Consider the following 12064-nt stretch of genomic DNA (forward strand, 5'->3'; position numbering starts at 1 on the left):
CGCCGAAAAAAATACATTCGTTTGTTCGCTCCACTGGAATCCAGTTTGGGACACAGCCCTTCGGATCTTAACCGGACGTCCGTTGGACGTGTGTGCTCCAATGGGTGTAGTTATGCCAACATAAAGTGCAGTGCCATACGAAGTAATTTTTTTCTTTTTCGGTCATTCGTGCACATTGCCTCGATTGTTAATGTTGCTTCAATCAACATTAGTCAATGTAATTGATGCGTGATGCGTGCGCTTTTGCCCTGCAGCCATATAATTGAGTGAATGACCGGCTCCAGCGCAGGCAAAGCCGCAGTACCAAATAGCTACGTGCACAGCATTTGCACCTTCCCGAGAAAAAGAAAAGAAAAGGCGCCCATTCAGCGTGCTGGGAAATTTTTATCGTCACTTTTCTGAGTAGTGACGAGCAGCAAGGATAGCCATGCACAGCAGAACATAACTTCACTGCCCTCCGTTGATGACAGTGCCCACGCCCGATGCGAACTAAAACTTTGCACGCTGCAAGCCGCAACGCTTCTGTAAAGCTGCCATAGTTGCTTAAAACAGCTCGCGTTTCTTTCCAGCCTCTGATAGAAGCTGCAGTGTTTTTTTTATGCGAGAACTGCCAGATAACGCGATAGTAAATGAAGATACACTAGGCTAATTGCGGGGCATTCTAAATGTCAGGACTGCTTGAACTTGCTCGTAGGATCTCTTTCATGCACCGATATGGATTACCAGGAAAAGTTTTCTGAACCGAAGCCATTCTGTGTACTTCTCTGCAGAAATGAGCCAGGAAGGCCGCAGTGTCTTTGTGCATTTTCGCTGTGAAAAGTAGTGAAGTTATGTATGAGCGATATATATATCTTCTCCTTTTTGAATACCAAGTTTTAACCTGATCCGTGGTCTCCAGAACCTCAGCTTCACCGAATCTTATTGCTTTTTCTTTTCTTGTTGGAGTGTCGCTCAGTGACCTTGCTGTCTTTTTGCATTTTACGACCCACGAACTCAAGTGGCTGTCATTTGTGCAATGCGAAAGTACACCTCGCAGTAAATTACAGACTGCCCAGACTCTTTCTTCACTGTCAGACACAGCTTTCCAGTGCACCAAGTGCAGGCCCATTGTAGGCCCACAAGAACTGCGAATGGGCGTGACTGCAGCGATTTGAATTGATTGTCACATTTATTAAGTCTCCACAATTTTAAGCGGGAAATTACAAAAGAGTATGCTACAAAACAAAATGTGCAATGAAACATCATACACAAACACACAAAGCACGTAAACGGGACAACAGGCCAAGCTATACAGGTACAACTTGCAGGATATATGCTTGCGCACAGGTCATGGTGTGAAGACTTTGCCTTTTCATTCCCCCCCAGAACTGCTATTGACGCCTCTGGCGCATGCAATGTTCGCCCGGTATAAAAGTAAACTTTGTCGATAAGTAACGCGTGGCTCACAGTTGATTATTTGGAGTTCACATATGGCAGTATTGCTAGGCGTCCAAACCTCAGGGACACCACTCCGTTGAAAATATAGACTCCAAACGAACAAGAAGACAACAAGTCTGGTTGTGCGCTCCTTTGATCACGTTTCATTTTGCCCTCGACTGCACAAAACAATGTAGCGTCTCTGAACTTGTGTCGTACACAGTCCGTCGCCAGGAATGGCAGAGACACAGGCAGCATATCAGTCACTGGGAATCAGTAGGACTGCATAGGTCGTGCAGTGCCAAAATGCGAGCTATGGAACACAGTTGACCCGCCGCGATGGCTCATTGGTTAGGGCGCTCGGCTACTGATCCGAAGTTCCCAGGGTTCGAACCGGGCCGCGGCGGTCGCGTTTCGATGAAGGAGAAACGCAAAAGGCGCCGGTGTGCTGTGCGATGTCAGTGCACGTTAAAGATCCTCAGGTGGTCCAAATTATTCCGGAGACCTCCACTACGGCACCTTTTTCGTCCTTTCTTTTCTCACTCCCTCCTTTGTCCCTTCCCTTACGGCGCGGTTCAGGTGTCTACCGCGAGATGTGAGACAGATACTGCGCCATTTCCTTTCCTCAGAAACCAGTTTTCCACACCGTGCTTACTATGCTGGCGAAAGTGTTATCATAACTGTATTTGCCCTCAGTGGCTCGTGAAAGCGCCGTTCGTCGGGACAGCATTCGCAACTGGAACCACGTGATTTGCTGAAGTGTTGTCTGCGCGGCCTGACGCAAGCCGGCAGCAGCGTCATATAAAGATGCTGTGAGGGGCCACTTATGCGTACTGATCCCGGTATTTGTAGAGGGGGCGATACGCCAGGACCACGGAGGAAGACTATAGGGAGTGGGAACTCCGCCGTCTGCGGCGACCAGAAAAGGTCACAAGCCCGCGGCGCCACTATCCTGCTGGCGACCTGGAAAGAAACTACTGAAATACAACGCCACGGCGTGACCGCTGAAGCAAACACCCGTCTCGTCTGCTTGTCGTCTGCTCTGAGCGCGCGCCTGCCCGGGCGCTGCATTTTTTTTTATTTTTTTCCCCTGCTGCTTCTACGAGGCGCAGCAAGGTGCGGCCACTGCATGCGCCCCCGTCGGCGCATGCAACTGTGACTATCTGGTCGCCTGCGCTCGCTCGCGCAGACGGGAGTTTCACCTCCTGTATAGTCTTGCTCCGTGGCCAGTACAGACTAGTAGAGAACGCTAAGCACACCGCCAGGGTGAGCCTGCCTGGAAAGCAGTGCTTTGTGTTGGGTGAAACGGTGAGCCAACGAAGAAAGCGGTGGAACGCCTATTTGCATTCAAAGCTTCGCGATGACTACACTAGGAATGTGTATTTTGAATTCGATTGATATTTCCAGGTTCTGTACAGTTCTGCTTAAAATGTGTCACGTTGATTGCTACTCATCTATTTGACACGACATCGGAGCGCAGGTTTGCGGTGGTTGGATAGACGAAGTCTATGCGCGGGAACTGCACGTGGTTAAGAAATGCTTCGCTTGGCATTTTGAAAGTCCGTTATACTAGTGATATATCTAGTTCTGTAGCCACAGAGAGTTTGCACGACGGACAGCAACCCCAAGCATTTATACGAGAGGTGTGTTTGGCTGTGACAGCTTTGGTCTGGGTCTTTCGGCATTGTTCACACAATTGTATATCTTTGGTTTCTATCCTTTCCTTTCATACCTCAGTGATGAAAAAAGATTAGTTGATGTGAAATGATGGAAATATGATTGAGTTAAAAAGCAACAGTGGGAGATGACCGAAACCGAACAAAAGCGAAAAACCCTGAAGTTCGAACCAAGCCTTGCTAGTTCATTAGTGTATGAAAATAACTGTCATCGGCATATCACACAAAACGCGTTCCTGTCTTTAAGTAAGCACTTCATGTTATTGTTGTGGATTTAGTGCTGCTTCATAAAGGCTTCATTCACACGGGTTGCGAGTAGTTAAAAACACGTCTCATAACAATAAAAACTTCCAGCCGTACCCATCTTCATATCTTATTCATTCTTGAAAATTCTACGTATGAGTTATGGTGAAGACGGCAGTGGCAGAATTGTGCTAAACGTTTCTCAGCATTCACCTTTTGGTGGGAATCGCTCGTCCGCTGTCTTCAAGAATTATTCTGTAAGAGAACCCATCACCGAAGCTGGATTATAGGATGAATATTGCGACAGTATAACGGGGCTTAATTTTTTACCGACCGGTCATCTCAGCGGTCGTGCCAAGCTTGCTGATGACCCCTGTGCTGTCGCAGCGATCACTAAGCCGAGGTGACAGGCCCCTCGCCTGCCACTTTCGAACTACATCCCGACCGCAGAATCACTCACTTCATCCATGGTGCTTGCCGCTGTTTTTAGCGTGCTGCATAGCCTTCCCTTTTCACACAACGCCTGTGCTCATACGAAGCAAACATTGAAAGGCCTACAGTGTGGGGCCAAAACTCGCACAACAATAGAGTCAGCAGCTGCTGATCGCGAACGTCACAGTTTCGCACAAAGGACGACGTGCGGCCGACACACACGGTGGGACATACTGCGAGGCACCGATTCCCATGCAGACGAGATGACACAGGCGCGCCGGAGGGTTACCCGCAATGACGCGATAGGCTGTCATTTCGCGCTGCACCAAAGTGCATTCGCGTATTCAGGCGAGGCAGCGCGAAAGTCTAGTATTGTGTTGCGAAGAGACAAAATGACGTTACATTACTGGCGGTGCTAAGAAAACGAGCATGAAGTGGCAGCGCGTGCATGACACACAATACCAACAGGAAGCCAAGTGTCACTGGTGTTCCGAGTTGCAATGTTGCGGAAAGGTCGCTCTTCACTTGGGTGGCGGCAGCAGCCTGGTCTCGTGCTTGTTGGAGGCCGCGAACTGCTGCTGCTGCTGGAAGCCGGGCACAAGCGGCGCCGCCCGTTGCAGGTCGTCCTCGGTGTGGGCTTGTGTGCCCACGCGGCCGATGTTGTCGTTGATGTAGAAGAAGTCGGGCGCGTTCGAGCACGGCACCGACTCCTCGGGGTGGGCGCACGTAAGGCTCAGCTGGTTGAACACGGTCTGGTTGCCGCAGAAGAAGGTGTACTGCTGCAGCTCCACCGAGCCGTCCTCCTTGTAGATCTCGTTGCAGATGTGGAACAGCTGGCAGTTGTTGCTGACGTCGGCGAAGTAGCCTCCCCGCTCGCACTGGAAAGTGGTCTGCACGCCGCCCACCACGAACTCCACGCCGTCGGGGAGCTCGTACGCGGCTCGCCGGGTCTGTCCGCGAAGGAATATCACGGCAATGTCAACTGGGTATGTGCGCTTCACACGCCACCGAGTCCCTTGAGCGGCTGTACGCATCTTTACTTCCGGATGATGAAAAGTGAAGTTTTCGAGTCCAGAACTGTCTGTGTGTCGGATACGCAGTGCGTTTTCAGGACGAAATCGTTGTGAGAGACCTCGGTATTGCCTCATTTGTACCCACTATTGAAAGCTCGGCCCTCATTCATGAAACATGCTCTACATAGAAGCTCTGCTTGACTGACCGGCGAAAAGACGCTAGCTGATCATTGTAGCCAAAGAAAGAGGCGCTGCCCGTTCACGGACTGAGGGTTTTGTGAGATAACTTCTGACAACTCCGCCCTTCATCCACCATCTTCAAACTCGGCTCCCACTATCTTCCATGCATGCTGCGGTCCACATACACATCTCCTGTCTGTTGTCTTTAGCGCTGCTTGCGCTCGCAGAGAATTATTACCAACGTTCGATAGATTCACAGATAGGCTTCGTTCAACACTTAGGTAGAGAAATGCAGAAAGAAATACAAGGTATAACTTACCCTTGCGTGAACTTTTGCAGCCTCCGTTGCCGCCAACAAAGCTTTAGTGGAAATAAAAAAAAAGCGACAGAAAGAATGGAACGAATTAGTTCGGACGATGCACTGTCCGCGTATTGTCGATATAAGGCTTAACGAGCTCATTTAATGCATATACTCGGCTCCTAAAAAGCGGCAGATCGTTGCATCCAAAACTGTTGAAATTCTTAACAATTCAAAATGACTTATATACAATGAGGAAATGAGGTAATCAGAAACACAATTTCCTTGTCGACATTGGAGGCGTTTTTTTGTTCGCAGGTTAATAATCTGCATTAGGTTCAAGAAAAAAAAAACGAAAATGAAGCTCATTTTTTTTTTCATCAACAATTTTTTTTATGACGTGCCGGAAGTTTTTAGCCGATTAGGAAAATGCAGCCTTTCTCAGCACCTGTGGCTTTCCAGCCTTGGCTAAAAAGCTACGTGTACGTTGCAAAGGCAGATAAAAAATTGGACCGCGATAGCGTGGTTAGATGTGTGAACGAAACAAGCCAACAGCGGCCATGTAAGAAATAATTTGGAGACTATTATCTTTCCATATAACTGCAAGAAAGAAAGATGCATATTACAATAGCATACGAAGCAATCCATCCCAAATATATTGCAACAGTTAATGGATATCTATGCACAGAAGCATCCAAGCAGCCACTCCGTAGTGGAGAGCTCCGGAATAATTTAGACTACCTGGTGCTATTTACAAGCAACGAGATCTCAGCGCATAGTATAAAAGGTGTCCCAAGCAACCTCAGCCAGGAATTATATTTAAAAAAAACAGGAACTACTTGCCGGAGTGAAACTAAAAGAAAAAAAATCAAATGCTGCCAGCCACCGAGAGCAATCATGAGCGTTTTCTTACTCCATAGATCCCAAATTAACCAGATATACCTCTTAAACATCCGGCGACACGCAAAAAGCTTCACTGGAAAGCACAGTAAACCACTGATTGCATAATTTTGGAAAAAGACTGCTTAATTTTCAACATTTTTCTCCCCTTGAGCTCGAAGGAAGCACTCGGAAGCCCGGTGAAGTACAGCTCTCATAACGGCATGATGGGGCAGCCGGCAATGCAGTAGAACATATATGAGTCCGATGCTTCGGCTTCCGGAAGCGTGTTGTTCTATCGAGCCAGCAACAGATCTGGAAGCGAATTATTTCGCGTTCATAACTTCTGGTACTGCCAGAGAAGGCCGAAAGCTATCGTTCTCATAACTTGCGAACGCTATGTCAAATGAGCTGCCGAGCGCTGGATTCTCGGATTGCGCGGTATATGGTACCAAATTTAGCGCGCCAAATCCGAAATGTATGCGGCAGGAGCGCATGCATGGTAAATACCATACCTTCTCTCCTGCCGCATGCACTTCGGATTTGGCGGGCTACCTTTATAGTGCGGAAAACATTTTCACCCTTATGCTACAGCGACAAAAGTTGTTCTCTCACTGCTATCTTTTAACACCTGACAGCTTTCCAATCGAAAGCGATCTCGTGTCGCCAGCTGTTTGAAAGCTCGTCAGTAACAGTTAACAAACTGTTCAGTTAATCCCACTCGCTATGAGCTACCAGCAACAATACTTTTTTTCAATTTAAAGCTCACAATATGTGCCAGTCAACTTTTTCTTAAAACTCATTGGCTCACGTTGCATGAATCTGAAGAAAACAGCGTGCTTGGTGGTATTTAATGCAGAATGACATGTTCTCTTCGTCATCGGCAAGGCTCAGCGCGTACTTATGCAAATGGAAATAAAGTGGCTACAAACCGAGCAGAATGTAGAGCTTCATCATAGCAGAGCCACGTGAGATGGCTGGGTGAAGAGGTTCGGCCTGACTGGAATGAAGATTAAGGATCTGTTTGAAATATGCCAAAAAAAAAAAACAAAACGAATCCCGAATGTAATTCAGAGCAAAAGTTTTGCAAAAAAAACCCAGCAAGCACAGTCGGCAGCAAAAGTTTACAGAACGCATGTGCTAGGTAAAATTTACTGAAACGCTGTCTGGTGACCTATAGTCGCCTGGTATTGAATCCAATGGAAGGATGCTGTCAAGCAGGCATTTCAAGCTATTGGCTTACGTGACGGTGGAGAAATAATTTTGTTTTGCCGCACACCCGCATCCCATAAATTTCTGGCGCCAGCTGTACAATATGAAAAGCAATAAGTGATCTCAGCGGAGACTGGCTTAAGTTAAAGGGAGATGCACGCACTCGCCTGTGTAGTGCAAGTGAGAACAGCCTTTACAATCAAAAACGAAAGACCATGGTATATGAAAAGTGAGCTAAGGCTTGAGAAGGAATAGTCTTTGTGGAAAGTGCAAGGATACGTTATTATACCCGTTCTGCTAAGCTGTAGATAGTAAGATAAGCTGTCCTGCTAAGAATTCACATCGCATTATGGTCACTTCACGGCACCCCGCATATTCGGCTACAGGGGCAAATGCTTTTGGCACGGACGTAAGTGTAAATCCAGGGCAGTAGAGAGCACTCCGCACTTTGTACTTGTACGCGTAAGGCCGTGATTTGTTAAATATTATGCGGTGTTCAATCGCGGTGGGCGAAGGGAATGACCACCATGGTGCCGATCACACACGATCCAACTTTACATTCGAAGAGGTTGGCGAATAAAGTCTGCATTCCGTTTCTTTTGACCCGCAGGTCTCTAACAAGCCCACGTTGACGGCAGACCAATGCAATATACAATCAGAAATTAGAGTGGAGTTATGCCCTAACAATAACACGCTGTTTGCATAAATCCCTGCGAGACGTCTTTCTCGGAACATACGCGGCGAGATCGGGGTCCCGTTAGCACCTCCGCTCCCTTACGTTTAACGGTCACACGATAATCGTTCACTTCTAACCGTATCTGTCAGCTCTGAACCAAGAGAAAGAAACGCTCGAGAAAAGCTTAGTTCCCCAGTGTTCCTTTCTCCTCCCATTCCATAACAGCCTGAACACGTGCATTGATGAGGATTTCAAATCGTTCTTTAAAGGGGAAAAAATATCGAAGAGGACGGCACTGCAAAATATCACTTAACAAACATTGCGCTTCGAAGATGGCAGCGAGCAAAACCGAAACAAAGCAGTAGGCTGTCGACAAAGCTCAATTTCCTTTTTTCATGAACGCTGAAAATATGAAGAAGAAAAAGGAGAAGGGCTGGCAAGGAATTTTACAATTGGAAGTACTTAGTTGAGAAAGCTTCAAGTAAGAAAGCTGGCAGGGACCGACAGACCGAGCTTACCCCAGCTTCCTGTAGTCGGCACGAGAAATGAACGGTCAATCCGAATCCTCGGTGGAGTCACTGCGCGCGTCAGTCGGCGAACAGCTGCTGCTCGGCGCTACTCGAATCGCCCGGTTCCCAACAAGGAGGCAAAGAAAGGGTCGCGAAAAAGTGCGATTCCCGGAGGGCCCGGACCATCTCTTATAGCATCCGACGGTCCCGTGCTCAGGGCGAGCGGGTAGGCGGCTTGCCTCTCCTTTCCACCGGAGCTGCTCATTGGCGAGCCGCGTCGAGAACAATTCGTCAAAATGCTCTCTGCGGCCGAAAGGAAAAGTGGCGTCCATTCAGCCTCGCGCAGAGATGCGCCCGGGCGAGGGTCACGGGCCAGTGGAGCCTATTTGCAGGGCTCCCCCTCGGCCGGGGGGTCGACCGGCGGAGGGGTATGGCGTTGTGCGCGTGATGCTCGGGACGCGACTTCCCTGACCTCCCCCGAGAGCGTACCTTCCTGACATCCTTCCGTCAGAGGCGGCGGCTGCCCAGCGAGGAAAACGCCGACGCGAAGGCTTCGCGGCGATATACTGGTAACCCTTGCCAGGATGACCGCTCGCCCCGCCGCGCGGTCTTGCGCTCCGCGGTCGTTTTCGCTGCTCCGCTGGGCAGCGAGCACGGCACGTCCCCCTCGCGCCAGCACTCAGCACGAGCTTAGGGACGCAGCAGCAGCCGCAGCTGCCCGGCTTGTTTCCTCGCTCGTCTTTTCATTCTTCTCTTGCGCGTCGGTTTGTTTTTCTTGCGAATCGCGCGTTCTCGACTCGTCAGGAGACAGCTCTGACGCGGCTCGGCCGGCCTCCCCCTGCCAGGCCCGATCCTTCTTCCCCGTCTCGTTGTATTCTCGGCCGGCATACTGCGAAGCTTGCACGCGTTTTATCTCTGCTGACGTCTCGCCCTCGGTGGTTTCTTCGAGGCTCTAGAAATAGCGAGCGCGTATCGACAAACGCAACTACGTTCCAAAAACTGCTTCAGTCATTATTGCCTTCTGACAGGAGATGGGCGAGCCCATTGGTACTACTCGCGTTGCGCGACAACCGGTTTGGCAGTGCCGGCTCCCGTCACGCATTCTAAAATTCAACTCTGCCCCCTCGTGACCCGGCCTGTCGCTGTCTCGTTCTTCACGGTACGGCTCCCGTGCAAACTTCGGATGCATGCAGGAAGACGCGAGATATGCCGGCGCTGCAAAGACTGGTCAACAAATCCGACATGGTTCGCCATACTAGTGACGACGGTTATGCACCTACAAGGGATAGAAATGTACGCTCGTGGGTTTTTAATCGATGGCCACAACGTCATTCAGCGCGCTTGACCGGTTGGCTGTAAAGACAGCCGAGAGTCCTTGCGCGACAGGCGTACCGCCTTGAGGTTTCACACTACTCACACATTACGTCTGAGCAAATATATATGTTAGTGTAAAAGAAAAAAAAATATTTTTTTTTTCTGCGACAGGTCAGCATCAGAAAAGCGAAACTCGTCGCGTCAAGTATATAGAGCGGAGGAATAGAAAATTTTGCTCCTCACCGACGAAAAGTATGGCTTGTAGTTCTGCAAGGATTTCGCCTTTCTAAACTTGTCTCGCGGCCGATGTCTTTCTTTTTTAGCTTGAAGCTGTGAAGCATCCATGCCTGTGGAGAAGAAATACTACGGTCTATTTTAAGGGCTGTTTAGAATCATAGATTTCTTGGCTGTCCGCCGGAACCAGCCATAGAAAACGCTCCCGAGGCATCAGTGTTTTTCTGGAAAATCGTAACGCGTTACTAAAAAACAAAAAGAAAAGACTGCATTCCACAAATCACCTACAACCTGTACATTAGGCACCTATCCCACATAGTAGATGCAATCACCTTCAAGGAACGTAGTTCCCTTTTCATGCAAGTGTTCGAACAAAAATTATGTTTAGCCTCTGGCGCAAGTAAGACATGGTGAGCAACGATGAAGAAATACGATGAGGATCGAAAAGGAAACAAGGTGTTACTGGCACGGTGCTTCTGTACTGAAGGTTTAAACCTTTCGGGACAGCGGGCCGCACGCCAGTACATTGCGGGCCGCGTGTTTCAGGCTCCTTCAGCATAATGGGATGAGGGTAAATGGAATAAAAATGAAATAAAACAACAGTTCGAAAAGAATTGAGAGCAAGAACACACGTTCGCACGTTCGCACGCGCGCACACACACATGAAAGCGGACTCAGAGCCTCAATAACCCTGACAAGCTGGCTTCAAGGAAGCCCCGAAGTGACACACACACACACACACACACACACACACACACACACACACACACACACACACACACACACACACACACACACACGCACACACGCACACACACACACGCACACACACACGCGCACACACACACACACACACACACACACACACACACACACACACACACACACACACACACACACACACACACACACACACACACACACACACACACACACACACACACACACACACACACACACACACACACACACACACACACACACACACACACACACACACACACACACACACACACACACACACACACACACACACACACACACACACACACACACACACACACACACACACACACACACACACACACACACACACACACACACACACACACACACACACACACACACACACACACACACACACACACACACACACACACACACACACACACACACACACACACACACACACACACACACACACACACACACACACACACACACACACACACACACACACACACACACACACACACACACACACACACACACACACACACACACACACACACACACACACACACACACACACACACACACACACACACACACACACACACACACACACACACACACACACACACACACACACACACACACACACACACACACACACACACACACACACACACACACACACACACACACACACACACACACACACACACACACACACACACACACACACACACACACACACACACACACACACACACACACACACACACACACACACACACACACACACACACACACACACACACACACACACACACACACACACACACACACACACACACACACACACACACACACACACACACACACACACACACACACACACACACACACACACACACACACACACACACACACACACACACACACACACACACACACACACACACACACACACACACACACACACACACACACACACACACACACACACACACACACACACACACACACACACACACAAAGCCAAAAACTAAAGGAAAAATAGTGGTAGTACTGCTGAGAAAGTAAAAAAAAATATAGTGAAAACTATACGATATATGAAACGTGTGAAAGAAACACACAGTAAAACGTCGGTATACATTCGAATAAAAAAAACGAAAGGGCTTAGAGAAAAAAAAAGGCACACAGGATAAGAAGCAGAAGGAATGAAGAGGCAACGAAATGAGAAAGGCAGGGGTAAC

At 48.8% G+C, this 12064-nt stretch overlaps 1 protein-coding gene across 4 annotated transcripts; it reads right to left on the minus strand.

Annotated features, from left to right (window-relative positions):
* Positions 1 to 918: 918 nt before the first annotated feature.
* On the minus strand, positions 919 to 9271 carry LOC144114055 (U-scoloptoxin(01)-Er1a-like). 4 transcript variants are annotated; one of them, XM_077647511.1, is made up of 4 exons: positions 9024 to 9271; positions 7070 to 7157; positions 5280 to 5320; positions 919 to 4717 (listed from the first exon to the last, which is right to left on the minus strand). In XM_077647511.1, the coding sequence occupies exons 2-4, from the start codon at positions 7092 to 7094 to the stop codon at positions 4289 to 4291; spliced, it is 495 nt and encodes a 164-aa protein (XP_077503637.1). In that variant the 5' UTR covers positions 7095 to 7157; positions 9024 to 9271; the 3' UTR covers positions 919 to 4288. The 4 variants fall into 4 exon arrangements, with proteins under 4 accessions (XP_077503637.1, XP_077503635.1, XP_077503636.1 ...); XM_077647509.1 differs by having other exon boundaries at positions 7070 to 7137; positions 8544 to 9271; XM_077647510.1 differs by having other exon boundaries at positions 8544 to 9271.
* Positions 9272 to 12064: the final 2793 nt, after the last annotated feature.

The sequence above is a fragment of the Amblyomma americanum genome, chromosome 1, assembly GCF_052857255.1.
Source record: "Amblyomma americanum isolate KBUSLIRL-KWMA chromosome 1, ASM5285725v1, whole genome shotgun sequence".
Classification (NCBI taxonomy): domain Eukaryota; kingdom Metazoa; phylum Arthropoda; class Arachnida; order Ixodida; family Ixodidae; genus Amblyomma; species Amblyomma americanum.

Bases quoted from the DNA above. Each gene is read 5' to 3' on its own strand.
- LOC144114055 (XM_077647512.1), bottom strand. The intron at 5,321-7,069 runs GTTTGTAGCCAC...TTTCCACTAAAG, and splicing joins GAAGCTCTACATTCTGCTCG to CTTTGTTGGCGGCAACGGAG. The intron at 4,718-5,279 runs GTAAGTTATACC...CTTCGCGGACAG, and splicing joins CTGCAAAAGTTCACGCAAGG to ACCCGGCGAGCCGCGTACGA.